This window comes from Leiobunum rupestre, chromosome 10 (assembly GCF_980474605.1).
Source record: "Leiobunum rupestre chromosome 10, qqLeiRupe1.1.hap1, whole genome shotgun sequence".
NCBI lineage: Eukaryota > Metazoa > Arthropoda > Arachnida > Opiliones > Sclerosomatidae > Leiobunum > Leiobunum rupestre.
In genome coordinates this window covers 16,631,044-16,647,635 of record NC_143393.1, presented here as the reverse complement: position 1 = coordinate 16,647,635, position 16,592 = coordinate 16,631,044, and the positions used below count along the sequence as shown (strand labels likewise).

Sequence of the window (16,592 nt, the reverse complement as noted above, 5' to 3'; positions counted from 1 at the left end):
ATATTCCAAATTGATAAATCGTCGGCTATCTCGCACTCATTTAAAAGATGGAATATTCCAAATTGATAAATCGTTTGCTAACTCACGCTCATTTAAGTGATGGAATATTCCAAATTGATAAATCGTCTGCTAACTCGCGCTCTTTTAAAAGATGGAATATTCCAAATTGATAAATCGTCTGCTAACTCGCGCTCTTTTAAAAGATGGAATATTCCAAATTGATAAATAGTCTGCTATCTCGTGCTCATTTAAAAGATGGAATATTCCAAATCGAATAATCGTTTGCTAACTCACGGTCATTTAAAAGATGGAATATTCAAAATAGAAAATCGTCTGCTATCTCACGCTCATTTAAAAGATGGAATATTCCAAATCGAATAATCGTTTGCTAACTCACGGTCATTTAAAAGATGAAATATTCCAAATAGATAAGTAGTCTGCTATCTCGCGCTCTGTTTTATAAGAGGGAATATTCAAAATAGAAAATCGTCTGCTAACTCACGCTCTTTTAAAAGATGGAATATTCCAAATCGAATAATCGTCTGCTAACTCGCGCTCATTTAAAAGATGGAATATTCCAAATTGATAAATCGTCGGCTATCTCGCACTCATTTAAAAGATGGAATATTCCAAATTGATAAATCGTTTGCTAACTCACGCTCATTTAAGTGATGGAATATTCCAAATTGATAAATCGTCTGCTAACTCGCGCTCTTTTAAAAGATGGAATATTCCAAATTGATAAATCGTTTGCTAACTCACGCTCATTTAAGTGATGGAATATTCCAAATTGATAAATCGTCTGCTAACTCGCGCTCTTTTAAAAGATGGAATATTCCAAATTGATAAATCGTCTGCTAACTCGCGCTCTTTTAAAAGATGGAATATTCCAAATTGATAAATAGTCTGCTATCTCGTGCTCATTTAAAAGATGGAATATTCCAAATCGAATAATCGTTTGCTAACTCACGGTCATTTAAAAGATGGAATATTCAAAATAGAAAATCGTCTGCTATCTCACGCTCATTTAAAAGATGGAATATTCCAAATCGAATAATCGTTTGCTAACTCACGGTCATTTAAAAGATGAAATATTCCAAATAGATAAGTAGTCTGCTATCTCGCGCTCTGTTTTATAAGAGGGAATATTCAAAATAGAAAATCGTCTGCTAACTCACGCTCTTTTAAAAGATGGAATATTCCAAATCGAATAATCGTCTGCTAACTCGCGCTCATTTAAAAGATGGAATATTCCAAATTGATAAATCGTCGGCTATCTCGCACTCATTTAAAAGATGGAATATTCCAAATTGATAAATCGTTTGCTAACTCACGCTCATTTAAGTGATGGAATATTCCAAATTGATAAATCGTCTGCTAACTCGCGCTCTTTTAAAAGATGGAATATTCCAAATTGATAAATCGTTTGCTAACTCACGCTCATTTAAGTGATGGAATATTCCAAATTGATAAATCGTCTGCTAACTCGCGCTCTTTTAAAAGATGGAATATTCCAAATTGATAAATCGTCTGCTAACTCGCGCTCTTTTAAAAGATGGAATATTCCAAATTGATAAATAGTCTGCTATCTCGTGCTCATTTAAAAGATGGAATATTCCAAATCGAATAATCGTTTGCTAACTCACGGTCATTTAAAAGATGGAATATTCAAAATAGAAAATCGTCTGCTATCTCACGCTCATTTAAAAGATGGAATATTCCAAATCGAATAATCGTTTGCTAACTCACGGTCATTTAAAAGATGAAATATTCCAAATAGATAAGTAGTCTGCTATCTCGCGCTCTGTTTTATAAGAGGGAATATTCAAAATAGAAAATCGTCTGCTAACTCACGCTCTTTTAAAAGATGGAATATTCCAAATCGAATAATCGTCTGCTAACTCGCGCTCATTTAAAAGATGGAATATTCCAAATTGATAAATCGTCGGCTATCTCGCACTCATTTAAAAGATGGAATATTCCAAATTGATAAATCGTTTGCTAACTCACGCTCATTTAAGTGATGGAATATTCCAAATTGATAAATCGTCTGCTAACTCGCGCTCTTTTAAAAGATGGAATATTCCAAATTGATAAATCGTTTGCTAACTCACGCTCATTTAAGTGATGGAATATTCCAAATTGATAAATCGTCTGCTAACTCGCGCTCTTTTAAAAGATGGAATATTCCAAATTGATAAATCGTCTGCTAACTCGCGCTCTTTTAAAAGATGGAATATTCCAAATTGATAAATAGTCTGCTATCTCGTGCTCATTTAAAAGATGGAATATTCCAAATCGAATAATCGTTTGCTAACTCACGGTCATTTAAAAGATGGAATATTCCAAATTGATAGATTGTCTGCTATCTCACGCTCATTTAAAAGATGGAATATTCCAAATCGAATAATCGTTTGCTAACTCACGGTAATTTAAAAGATGGAATATTCCAAATTGATAAATCGTCTGCTAACTCGCGCTCTTTTAAAAGATGGAATATTCCAAATTGATAAATCGTCTGCTAACTCGCGCTCTTTTAAAAGATGGAATATTCCAAATTGATAAATAGTCTGCTATCTCGCGCTCATTTATAGGATGGAGTATTCCAAATTGAAAAATTGATTGCTAACTCACACTCATTTAAGTGATGGAATATTCCAAATTGAAAAATCGTCTGCTAACCCAAGTAGCGCCCGAAAACGAGTCGAGTAATCGAGTACTTGATTGAGGGGAAACTATCTTATTGGAGTCGAGTAACTAAAAAAAACCATCGAGTAATATTTTTAACGAGTCGGGTTATCGAGTACTTGATTAGGAGCTGGTTTTATTCAAGTAATTATTTAAAAGGAGTATTAAGTAACTTAAAATGGCGAAAAATATTCCTTTAATTTAAATGAACCACAGTTTCTACAACTTTTGTAGGTACCGTTTATTGCCCCCCAAAAAGTTGTAAAAACCACTCTTTGAACTTTGAAGCAACGAGGATAGAAAAAACTAATAAACAACGAGTTTGGAGAGCAGCTTATTCGAGTAATCGGGTACCCGAATATGCAATTTTTTGGTACTCGGTAATCGACGAGTATTCTCCAATTACTTATTCAAGGTCGAGTTCGAGAACTCGACCTTGAAAAAAGGCTGAGTACTCGATGATGTTCGAGTACTCGACCTTGAAAAAGGGCTGAGTACTCGATGATGTTCGAGTACTCGACCTTGAAAAAAGGCTGAGTACTCGATGATGTTCGAGTACTCGACCTTGAAAAAAGGCTGAGTACTCGATGATGTTCGAGTACTCGACCTTGAAAAAAGACCGAGTACTAGATGATGTTCGAGTACTCGCACAGCCCTAGAAATTAGATTATTCAGCTTAAAGCGCCGGTAGTAATCGCGCATGACAATGAGAAATAAAAATTTGCTTATGTTGTTGTAATTAGAGGAATAAAATTACAGATTTATTGAAAATTTATAAGGATAAAATATCTAAATATACTAGTCAAGCAGGATTTATTTAAATGGATTCATAATACCATAATAAATAATTATTCATAAGTATTCCAAATTAGCAAATATAGGAGATTATCATTTTTGGATGCAGATATAATTTAATGAAACCTTGTTATGACGTGAATAACGACACTTCAAATCCGTGACGAAAAACGGGTCCTCAGAATTACTCGAAGGAATCTGGCTTTAGGCCCGTGCCTGGCGATCACGAATTTTTGTTTCCATGGAAACCTTTTCAACAGCGCAAGGAATATATATTTTTTAATTTAAAGTCAACTAATTGTACATTCCATCTGAAACAAGGTCCCGTTAATTTTTCGTTGTATTATTCATACAGAGGCATACTTATAAGTTGTTAAGTTACACGTGATAATACCACAAAACCGGTCAAAGAAGAATCTAAGATATTTATAGCCGTGGTTGAAATTTCATCGAGAATACAATGCCTCTCGTGGTAAAAAGAAAAAGGATAAATAAATATATGTACGGATGAATTTAAACTAATATGCTAAGAATGAAGGAAATAGGGGATAAAAAAATGGAATTACAGTATTTTTATAGAACCATCTCAGAATTATAAGATCTCTAGGAGCCCCGATGTCTAGACAGTTTTGGATAACAAAGGGTTTAAATTGGAAAGTAGATTTTTTTCTAAATTCTCCAAGATTTAAAAAAAATGAATTTAATCCCAAAATTTTGACTATTAAATAATAGTAGAGGCTAAAGCGTCTTAAAATACTTCTCAGCCTGTCGCACTAGGTGAAAACTCCGAACAACTCTTCCTGCGTTGAGTTTGCAAGTTTTCTCCCCTACTAGTTGAAGGAGTCCCCCCCCCCCCCCGAGTACTTTGGTTTCCGCTTTCCATAAAAACTGGATGAGTTAACGTTAATAAAAGTGTAGGGAGCTGTTGACTCGCGTGGCATAACCCTCTTACGCAGTATTACCCGGTTACCTGAATTAATGAATTTAAAAGTCGCTTGATGACTTAGGCCTAAGGTGGTGTCAAGGGTATTAATTTTATAAGTTGAAGTACAGATTTTAAACACCGAAAACCATAACGTTTCAATTTTGGTTAGGCTTAAGAAATATACCGATTAAAACCAATATTTAACACTTTAGCTAATCACATTTATAAGTTAAAGTACAGATTTTAAACATCAAAAACCAAAAGGTTTTAATTTTCGTTAAGCTTAGGAAATTTACCGATTAAAACCAATATTTAACACGTTAGCTAACAGATTTTGGGATGGGGTTAGCGTTTCAACGTAACAATAAAAGCCTAGTCAATACTAACGTTGTTCAACACAACTATAGACTAAGTTAGCCATTCGAAGTGGTTAAGGACCCGTGACCCATTCCAAGAACCGACCGATATCGCACTCACTATCTGATCTAATCCAAGGCCAGATGGATACGAACAAAGGCGGTTTTCCATCAAAGAGAGGGGTGGGCGGAAAAGGGACGCGTGTAAAACAACAAAGAGCGAACGCCATTGAACTCACCGAGCTCAGACCGTGAACTTCGAGGAAGGCCGGTTTCCGGACCTTCATGTGCGAGTGAACTCTCTTCAACATTTGCGAGCCGTTCCGCAGGGCTAACTTGAGACTGGGTCGGCGTCGAAGCTGCATCCCCTCCAGCCGATTGTCCGAGGAGCTGTTCCCCAACTCCACGATCACTACGACGACCAGCACCGGTCTGAGGCGGGCCTTCACTCCGACCACCGCGAACCCCACCCGACCTCGGCCATCAAACGCGGTTCAATATACCTCGGACGGGGTCCAAACATAGTCACGGAACAAAACTAGAGGCGCTTTTAAAATCCGTATCGTCTCATCCCGATAGAAATTAGCACGGAGAAGTTTCCGCCGGAAGAGTAGAATCGAGACTGACTGACGAAAGAATGACTGAGATGGAGGAAAGAGTTTCGAGTGTACGTAGCCTCGAACGAAGCGGGAGGAGCGCGTGACGACGGCGCGCTGAGGGCAATCTGACTCTGGTGCGGAGGAGAGCGCGACTCCGGTCAGCTGTTACGCTTCCTAGTTTCGCCGCTAGACGGCACCCGACGCTCCGCCAAATGAAAGGTAAACAAGGCACCACCCCCGTTCGGATTATAACGACCCTATCGTTTCCTAGCATTGCTTAAGAAATCGTATTTCACATTTTTTTTTGTAAAACTCCGTAGATACTCTATTGTTGATGATATAAACATTTGGAGTTGTGTATTTTCTATATAACCTAATATTTTTTCAACTTAGCGTAAAGATTTTTAACACATTTATACAAGTATCATAAGTAACGAAGAAATATTAACTCTAACACTATTCCGTAATATGAATTTGAAGATTTTTAAAACATTTATACAAGTATCATAAGTAACAAAGTAATATTAAGGCTTACACTTACTATTCCGTAATACTAATTTGAAGATTTTTAAAACCTTTATAAAAGTATCATAAGTAACGAAGAAATATTAAGTCTAACACTATTCCGTAATATGAATTTGAAGATTTTTAAAACATTTATACAAGTATCATAAGTAACAAAGTAATATTAAGGCTTACACTTACTATTCCGTAATACTAATTTGAAGATTTTTAAAACCTTTATACAAGTATCATAAGTAACAAAGTAATATTAAGGCTGACCCTTACTATTCCGTAATATTAATTTGAAGATTTTTAAAACCTTTATACAAGTATCATAAGTAACAAAGTAATATTAAGGCTGACCCTTACTATTCCGTAATACTAATTTGAAGATTTTTAAAACCTTTATGCAAGTATCATAAGTAACAAAGTAATATTAAGGCTGACCCTTACTATTCCGTAATATTAATTTGAAGATTTTTAAAACCTTTATACAAGTATCGTAAGTAACAAAGTATTATTGAGTCTGACACTTACTATTCCGTAATATTAATTTAATAGTTATTTTTATAAAGTAATGTGGCTCTTACGTCACAGTCTCTTACTTTTACAAGTCTACGAGCTCGCGCTGCAGTCGCCAGAGGAATAAAGGTTTTTCTAGCGCGCGTGCAAATAGCTCGTGCGAAAAATATACTAATAAAGGTGGGTTTCATGACGTAAAAGCAACATTTTAACCAGTTTGGTAAGACCACTTTTTATTTTATTAAATCAACTATTAATCTAATTTAACTAATTAAATTATTATTATGGAATAGTAAGTTTCAGACTTAACATTATTTTGTTACTTATGATACTTGTATAAATGTGTTTAAAATCTTTATTCTATGGTGAAAAATTTATTTATTTATTTTAATTTAATGAATTAATTTAATAGTATGTTTCGCAAATGTCAATATAAATAATTACGTAGGAAAGTACTGATTATTCTATGTGAGCTAAGTAGCCTTTCGAAGGTGTCAATTAAAAGTGCCCGAGAAATCACCAACGAGAGCCTATTTACAGGATCTGACAAGGCTTAATGAGAATTGAAAAGCTTTCAACAGTAAAAATAACGTTTACTTTGGCCAAATAATGATAAATTATTGAACGTAAAATTGACTATTTTAAATTAATTTATTTATTAATTTAGAATTTGACATTTAAATGTGTTTTTGCTGGTAATTATCGCCACAACACTAGCCTGGTAGAAATTTTTCCAACGAAGAGAGTAGGGTGTGACGAGTTTCCTGTTTCAAAACTTCGCATTACGCAATCACTACGCGACCGACTCAAGCTGGTTTCACACTCGACGGAAAATATGCCGGAAATACGATAATAAACGCCGAGCTGAAAATTGGTTCCCATTCGATATACCGCTAACGTTCAACTTTACGCTGCTAATTTTCCGTCGAGTGTGAAACCAGACAAAAAACCATTTCCTGAAAAAATATTTTGGTTCAGACCGTTGCTCAACCTTAGGTAAAATCTTGATGAAAGCTTTTTATAGGCAAATTGACGCCTACCTGAGAGTACCTCACGTGTTCAAAGGCTTAACTGAAATTTCACGTATACAAATAATTTTTATCTTTATTTATTATTGTCTTAATTATTTAATTGTTTTTCGTAATTACTTTCCGTTTTTATATATTTATATATTTGAAACAATCGATTGTTTATGACGACTGAATTTAAAATTCATCGATTGTGATGACTTTACTATACCGTTGAGCTTAGAAAAACCCAGTTTTTTTCGTTGAGCAAAGAAAAACCCAGCTTTTTTCGTTGAGCAAAGAAAAACCCAGCTTTTTTCTTTGAGCAAAGAAAAACCCAGCTTTTTTCGTTGAGCAAAGAAAAACCCAGCTTTTTTCGTTGAGCAAAGAAAAACCCAGCTTTTTTCGTTGAGCAAAGAAAAACCCAGCTTTTTTCGTTGAGCAAAGAAAAACCCAGCTTTTTTCGTTGAGCAAAGAAAAACCCAGCTTTTTTCGTTGAGCAAAGAAAAACCCAGCTTTTTTCGTTGAGCAAAGAAAAACCCAGCTATTTTCGTTGAGGAAAGAAAAACCCAGCTTTTTTCGTTGAGGAAAGAAAAACCCAGCTTTTTTCGTTGAGCAAAGAAAAACCCAGCTTTTTTTCGTTGAGCAAAGAAAAACCCAGCTTTTTTCGTTGAGCAAAGAAAAACCCAGCTTTTTTCGTTGAGCAAAGAAAAACCCAGCTTTTTTCGTGGAGCAAAGAAAAACCTAGCTTTTTTCGTTGAGCAAAGAAAAACCTAGCTTTTTTCGTTGAGCAAAGAAAAACCCAGCTTTTTTCGTTGAGCAAAGAAAAACCCAGCTATTTTCGTTGAGCAAAGAAAAACCCAGCTATTTTCGTTGAGCAAAGAAAAACCCAGCTTTTTTCGTTGAGCAAAGAAAAACCCAGCTTTTTTCGTTGAGCAAAGAAAAACCCAGCTTTTTTCGTTGAGCAAAGAAAAACCCAGCTTTTTTCGTTGAGCAAAGAAAAACCCAGCTTTTTTCGTTGAGCAAAGAAAAACCCAGCTTTTTTCGTTGAGCAAAGAAAAACCCAGCTTTTTTCGTTGAGCAAAGAAAAACCCAGCTTTTTTCGTTGAGCAAAGAAAAACCCAGCTTTTTTCGTTGAGCAAAGAAAAACCCAGCTTTTTTCGTTGAGCAAAGAAAAACCCAGCTTTTTTCGTTGAGCAAAGAAAAACCCAGCTTTTTTCGTTGAGCAAAGAAAAACCCAGCTTTTTTCGTTGAGCAAAGAAAAACCCAGCTTTTTTCGTTGAGCAAAGAAAAACCCAGCTTTTTTCGTTGAGCAAAGAAAAACCCAGCTTTTTTCGTTGAGCAAAGAAAAACCCAGCTTTTTTCGTTGAGCAAAGAAAAACCCAGCTTTTTTCGTTGAGCAAAGAAAAACCCAGCTATTTTCGTTGAGCAAAGAAAAACCCAGCTTTTTTCGTTGAGCAAAGAAAAACCCAGCTTTTTTCGTTGAGCAAAGAAAAACCCAGCTATTTTCGTTGAGCAAAGAAAAACCCAGCTTTTTTCGTTGAGCAAAGAAAAACCCAGCTTTTTTCGTTGAGCAAAGAAAAACCCAGCTTTTTTCGTTGAGCAAAGAAAAACCCAGCTTTTTTCGTTGAGCAAAGAAAAACCCAGCTATTTTCGTTGAGCAAAGAAAAACCCAGCTTTTTTCGTTGAGCAAAGAAAAACCCAGCTTTTTTCGTTGAGCAAAGAAAAACCCAGCTTTTTTTCGTTGAGCAAAGAAAAACCCAGCTTTTTTCGTTGAGCAAAGAAAAACTCAGCTTTTTTCGTTGAGCAAAGAAAAACCCAGCTTTTTTCGTGGAGCAAAGAAAAACCTAGCTTTTTTCGTTGAGCAAAGAAAAACCCAGCTTTTTTCGTTGAGCAAAGAAAAACCCAGCTTTTTTCGTTGAGCAAAGAAAAACCCAGCTATTTTCGTTGAGCAAAGAAAAACCCAGCTTTTTTCGTTGAGCAAAGAAAAACCCAGCTTTTTTCGTTGAGCAAAGAAAAACCCAGCTTTTTTCGTTGAGCAAAGAAAAACCCAGCTTTTTTCGTTGAGCAAAGAAAAACCCAGCTTTTTTCGTTGAGCAAAGAAAAACCCAGCTTTTTTCGTTGAGCAAAGAAAAACCCAGCTTTTTTCGTTGAGCAAAGAAAAACCCAGCTTTTTTCGTTGAGCAAAGAAAAACCCAGCTTTTTTCGTTGAGCAAAGAAAAACCCAGCTTTTTTCGTTGAGCAAAGAAAAACCCAGCTTTTTTCGTTGAGCAAAGAAAAACCCAGCTTTTTTCGTTGAGCAAAGAAAAACCCAGCTTTTTTCGTTGAGCAAAGAAAAACCCAGCTTTTTTCGTTGAGCAAAGAAAAACCCAGCTTTTTTCGTTGAGCAAAGAAAAACCCAGCTTTTTTCGTTGAGCAAAGAAAAACCCAGCTTTTTTCGTTGAGCAAAGAAAAACCCAGCTTTTTTCGTTGAGCAAAGAAAAACCCAGCTTTTTTCGTTGAGCAAAGAAAAACCCAGCTTTTTTCGTTGAGCAAAGAAAAACCCAGCTTTTTTCGTTGAGCAAAGAAAAACCCAGCTTTTTTCGTTGAGCAAAGAAAAACCCAGCTTTTTTCGTTGAGCAAAGAAAAACCCAGCTATTTTCGTTGAGCAAAGAAAAACCCAGCTTTTTTCGTTGAGCAAAGAAAAACCCAGCTTTTTTCGTTGAGCAAAGAAAAACCCAGCTTTTTTCGTTGAGCAAAGAAAAACCCAGCTTTTTTCGTTGAGCAAAGAAAAACCCAGCTTTTTTCGTTGAGCAAAGAAAAACCCAGCTTTTTTCGTTGAGCAAAGAAAAACCCAGCTTTTTTCGTTGAGCAAAGAAAAACCCAGCTTTTTTCGTTGAGCAAAGAAAAACCCAGCTTTTTTCGTTGAGCAAAGAAAAACCCAGCTTTTTTCGTTGAGCAAAGAAAAACCCAGCTTTTTTCGTTGAGCAAAGAAAAACCCAGCTTTTTTCGTTGAGCAAAGAAAAACCCAGCTTTTTTCGTTGAGCAAAGAAAAACCCAGCTTTTTTCGTTGAGCAAAGAAAAACCCAGCTTTTTTCGTTGAGCAAAGAAAAACCCAGCTTTTTTCGTTGAGCAAAGAAAAACCCAGCTATTTTCGTTGAGCAAAGAAAAACCCAGCTTTTTTCGTTGAGCAAAGAAAAACCCAGCTATTTTCGTTGAGCAAAGAAAAACCCAGCTTTTTTCGTTGAGGAAAGAAAAACCCAGCTTTTTTCGTTGAGCAAAGAAAAACCCAGCTTTTTTCGTTGAGCAAAGAAAAACCCAGCTTTTTTCGTTGAGCAAAGAAAAACCCAGCTTTTTTCGTTGAGCAAAGAAAAACTCAGCTTTTTTCGTTGAGCAAAGAAAAACTCAGCTTTTTTCGTTGAGCAAAGAAAAACTCAGCTTTTTTCGTTGAGCAAAGAAAAACCCAGCTTTTTTCGTTGAGCAAAGAAAAACCCAGCTTTTTTCGTTGAGCAAAGAAAAACCCAGCTTTTTTCGTTGAGCAAAGAAAAACCCAGCTTTTTTCGTTGAGCAAAGAAAAACCCAGCTTTTTTCGTTGAGCAAAGAAAAACCCAGCTTTTTTCGTTGAGCAAAGAAAAACCCAGCTTTTTTCGTTGAGCAAAGAAAAACCCAGCTTTTTTCGTTGAGCAAAGAAAAACCTAGCTTTTTTCGTTGAGCAAAGAAAAACCCAGCTTTTTTCGTTGAGCAAAGAAAAACCCAGCTTTTTTCGTTGAGGAAAGAAAAACCCAGCTTTTTTCGTTGAGCAAAGAAAAACCCAGCTTTTTTCGTTGAGCAAAGAAAAACCCAGCTTTTTTCGTTGAGCAAAGAAAAACCCAGCTTTTTTCGTTGAGCAAAGAAAAACTCAGCTTTTTTCGTTGAGCAAAGAAAAACCTAGTTTTTTTCGTTGAGGAAAGAAAAACCCAGCTTTTTTCGTTGAGCAAAGAAAAACCCAGCTTTTTTCGTTGAGCAAAGAAAAACCCAGCTTTTTTCGTGGAGCAAAGAAAAACCTAGCTTTTTTCGTTGAGCAAAGAAAAACCCAGCTTTTTTCGTTGAGCAAAGAAAAACCCAGCTTTTTTCGTTGAGCAAAGAAAAACCCAGCTTTTTTCGTTGAGGAAAGAAAAACCCAGCTTTTTTCGTTGAGCAAAGAAAAAACCCAGCTTTTTCCGTTGAGCAAAGAAAAACCCTGCTTTCCGTTGAGTAACGTGACGTCGAAACTGAAAACGTTATTGAACGCAGCCTATATCATTAGCCAAACTCCTTCAGTGTCATACTTACGTAATTTACTTTACTTACGGTATAACCCTAAACAGTAACATACGCTCTCTACGGCTAGCCGCGTACGAGTACCTTTCACAGCAACTATATCTCTACTACAACTAACGTACGTACAGCGAAACGAAATGCGAAACTTCAAAGGCTTCCCGCATATTCTTGGGTTGAGGTAGGCGGAGTTGGATAAAAGTTTATACCGTTTCTCGCGTGAATCGGAACTTACTGGCGAGCCGAAAAGAAATGGAGAGCTCCAAGTTCGACATATAGGAAAAATAAACCTTTGGAAAAGAGCTAGGCTTGGAAAAAATAATTTATATCTCCGTTTTTGTTAGTCAAATATTGACCGAACACTCGAGATAGAATAGAAGTACGTCAAAGTAGTGAAAATTCTACTTGATAGTGACCAAATTATCTTGAAAAATATTCTTAAACATGGTAAGCAATTGTAGATCATTGTCAAGACCATGTATGTGAAACCTGGACCTTCGCCGGTTAGAGTCAAGATAAAAGTTGCGTTAATGTCATGCTAAACCATGTAGCAGTTCAAAATTTTCAGCGATTGATTTTGAGCCCGACTGTTTAGGAAAAATTACTTATTATACAGAACTTTTTTAATAAATATGTTTATAAAAAAATTCAACCCACAGTATTTTTTAATCTAAACGTATTTTGAAAAATCAGAACCTACAAATAAATCACATTTTGAGTATAGGGAGACGCATATGGCAACTGGTTATATTTATATTAATTTGAAATGTTTCTAAAAAGCATTTTCATCTAATCTAGTTTAAGAAAAATGTAACGTGACCGCTGTTTAAGGTCAAACCTAGAAAATTCCGATCTACGTCCCGCAACTAACCCTTAAATGGAAAAACAACTCAAAAGAATTCTACTATGCGAGAAACTTTAAAGGAATGTTTTGAATATAAAATATAAGTGAATCAACGATAGAGAAACGTTTCGGTAAAACGTACGCTACAGGTAAAATCTGCGTCGTTTGAAACAGACCCAACTATGATTCCGGAATCAATCTAGACTGGATCCCCCAAATAAGAAAATAACTTGGCCAAAAACTCGGGAGATATTTCCAGGTTCCCAAACTAAATGACTTTTTTAGGGATTCACTCCGTCCCTTTAGAATCGTGGAGTTTCCCATCAAGACTTTCCCTTTGAGAAATTCCGAGAATTCTCCGAAAAACCCAGGGATGATGGCGAAGATGCGTAACTGTAAATGCTGTAGCACCGCTGCTATTCTACAACAATGCTTACTACCGCCGACGAACAAATGGGAATGGATTTCATCTCTACAAAACCCCAGAGAACTTTTATTTGTTTTTACGAAAATGAATAAAAACTCAACAATGAAAAATGTTACATCTTTGGAGTTCGGAAATTATCAAAGAAAGTGAAAAATAAAATATTACATTTGTCGGTTCTTGTAGTAGATGGGATGTTTTTATTAGAACGTTTTAGAGTTCTTTCCAAAAGGTCAAGAGTGCGATATTTTTATAACACTGTTTTAAATCTTAATATCAAAATTAATAATATTAATAATATATATTTTTAGTTTTTTTAAGCCCATCCAACAAAGAATCGGGCGTTAATTTAAAAAAAAGACGAAATACCTGGTAAACATTTTTTTCACAAATTTTTACTTACAGAAATAAACAACTAAAGAAAAAAAACTAAATTTACCCCAAAATTTAAAAAAGCGGATTCAATATTATTTCACCTATATTATGTACATATTAATTATAATATTAATAATAATAATACTAATTTTATTATATTATATTAAAATTAATAAAATTAATCATTTGAAACACGTCAAAATTCGCGAAACTCGATATAAATAGCGGCTAAAAATAAGCCACAAGAATGAATAGTTGAGAACGGGAGTTATTTTTAGAAAGATGAGAAACTGCTTCTTGCTAAAAGTTTCGTTAATTCGACCCAAAAATGTCAAGATACCGAGAGAAAAGTACGCGCGGCATTACGTTATTATCAGCGAGAAACTTTATGGAAACGATGAGCTATCAAACTTACGCGGAATCGATTTCTAATCAAACAGCGGTCGCCTTAAAACGCGTCTAAAAGACGAATGAATTTAATTATAGCTCCGCCGCCGGTGTCGTTTGAAGTCACTAGTCCGAGCAAAAAACGGGGACACTCTTCGACGAAAATCTGAAACCATCCTCTTCCGATCCCAACCCGCATCGCCGCCATCCCTTTATCATCCCCCATCTCTCCAATATGCCTGGTCTTCCGAGAAGGCCAGCTTAGACACAAAAGAATTATTTCTTAGGCACAGTTTTTCGCTCGACTAGGAAAAGCTAACTTCCGAGAACAATTTCCCTCAATAAATTCAATTAATGAGCCATTAGTTAAGGGACTGAAAGGGCTGACATCTTGATGTATCGTAACTATAAAAAAAAATTCAACGTTCTCCTCTAAGGGGTTTTGTAGTGCTTAAACTCTTCATAGTTTCCATTTACTAATTACTCGTCGTAATTTTAATTAGTTTTATTTCAAGAGCTTTCCGGTTAATTAATAGAATATAATATACTTGGGCAATCGCCCTATTTCACAATAGGGTCGTGAGTTATTTAAATCTATCTTAAAATTGATGAGCAATTTATAAGATTATTATTTTAAAACGACTTGGTGATGATTCATTTTCCGAAATCTACACGACCTGATTGAGAATGTCTGCTTCGTATCAATTTTAACCCTCAACTTCCGCTTACGAATAACCGCGGAAAAGGGGTCGCGAGATTTGACATTGAGTGGGCAGATCCAGTTAAGCTACAATTTACAAATACCACAAGTAACATAATAACAATAAGTATGACACTTCCTATTGCTCTAATGCTAATTTTCTAACCGAACCTGTTTTTCGGCACTGATACTCTCTTCAATCATTCTGTGACTTGGACTACTTTTTGATTAAAACTTAAGCCTAATATCGGAAAGCACGTTCTGGAGTCGCGAGGGGCTTAGGCTTTGTTTCGAAGCTCGCGTGCGAATCCCGCGTGATCAAAAAACCATGAGCTCGTGGCGCCGAGAAAAACTTTTTTAATTTTTATCATTTTCGCCTAATATTCCGCCTATCTATCGTAAACCAGATATTTCGGCTAAGCGGAAGTCTCGCGTATTTTAGACACTAGAGGGCTCTGTGCTAAGAAAACATCTTGATTAAGCAATAACTATGAAAATCAGTTTGGTTGTAAATCTCGTTAATTGTCATACTTATTGTTATTATGTTACTTATGCAAATACGTATAAACACAGCCGCGTGTGCTTTTCAAATAAAAAATGCCCTTTAATGTTATTGGTTCTTCTTCGAATGCGAGTAAGCCTTGGCGAATCTTTGCCGCGCGAGAGCAAAAAATACTTTTAGGATTGAGGCTTGCGGATTAATAGGAGTTTCTTCGTTAAGATGTAAACAGGAGGAAAAAGGCGAAGAATTCGAGGATGAGGGAGACAACGAAAAAATACAGATTTGAAACGAAAAGGTCGTCTCTAATTCGTCGAAATGGCCGTTGAACTCAATGGCTTTTGCTTATACGGATAAGGAATGTCGCTCTTACTGACTCTTCTATAAAAAGTATTCCGCCACATTTACAGTTAATAGTGAATATAAATACGTTTTTTCCCCTCTTATCTTCAACAGTATTCAGTATAGAATTTCCCACTTTGAATAAAAGTTGTTCAAATAATAATAATAATAATAATAATAATAATAATCAAGTTAGAAGGAACCACCTATGGACTGTGAGAAGGATGATAAAATACGCGAAAAAGTAGATTAGTCCTTAATTAAAAGGGAAAATAAAGCTAAATCCTAAACAAATTCGAAGATCTATTTGATCCGAGTTTCGCGTTTTTTGTTTGCTCGAAGACCTATTGGTACGAGTTTTTAGTAAGTTTTTTAATTTCTTCAAATTTGTTTAGGATTTAGCTTTATTATCCCTTTTAATTATGGACTAATCTACTTTTTCGCGTATTTTATCATAATAATAATCAGTTAGGCTAATAACTTAAATCGTAAGCCTAACATAAGGTCCCCATAAGTAAAGGTCTATCATAGGGGCCCATGATAAAGCGTTGTCCAGGTTGTACTAGAGAGAAGAAAATTAAGATACGACATCTTTTTTTTTTCAAAATTTCTACATCTAAAATATTATCTTACTTGGTAGAGCCTTGGATTAATTACTTGCAAGCAAGTGATTAATCCAAGGTAGAGCAGCCACGCTCGGATTGCTAAATGCCACACAAAACGCTTCTAAATCTCAAATTTGAAAAATAAATACATACAGAAACACAACTCTTATTTCTAATAGCCAGTTTTAGGTTCTGATGAATCATTTTGCAAAGATAAGTGATAATTTTAAGTTTTAAAGCGATAAAATTGCGAATAAGCCTTGGCTACGGTGCAAAGGGCTCGCGGCGGAGATTTATCTCGCGTGGTTCTAAGTTTAAAAACGTTCGCGCACGGCTTCTGCGCATTCATAATGCATTTCGCGAAATTTATTTCAGAAATGCATAGTTGAGCACGTAGCCACTAGGAGGTGCAGATTTTGAATACCTACCTCTTAATAACGGGTATGTGATCGTCAAAAATTTGGCCTAGACCTTATGATAGTCTTATGCTTAAATATATAGCCAAAAACAGAGCGACCGCCCGAAGAAATGTTTAACCCATCGTGAATGAAAGAATATTTATTTACTCTTTGTAAAAGAACAAATCCCTTTTATAACAGGGAAAAGACCATAAATATGTTTTCACGAGTTACATACTTTAAATAGATTTGCCATCGTCAAAAAAAAATATTACATACATCAATTTCGGCAAAAACAAAATTATTACCGTTCGACTGACCAACCACAGAGCGGGCATTCCGGATTT

General features: G+C 35.6%; 1 protein-coding gene across 6 annotated transcripts in view; it reads right to left on the bottom strand.

The window, feature by feature from the left end:
• The window catches only part of LOC149924864 (uncharacterized), a 254,886-nt gene that overhangs the window by 67,989 nt on the left and 170,305 nt on the right, over positions 1-16,592 (bottom strand). Inside the window, exon 1 of one of the 6 annotated variants that reach the window (XM_090160134.1) lies at positions 5,004-5,472. The exons of the other annotated variants lie outside the window; for them this stretch is intronic. Coding sequence (XP_090016260.1) covers positions 5,004-5,129 — 126 coding nt within the window. The 5' untranslated portion in view covers positions 5,130-5,472. Of the gene's footprint in view, positions 1-5,003; positions 5,473-16,592 lie in introns of those variants that run through there. 6 annotated transcript variants of the gene reach the window in all.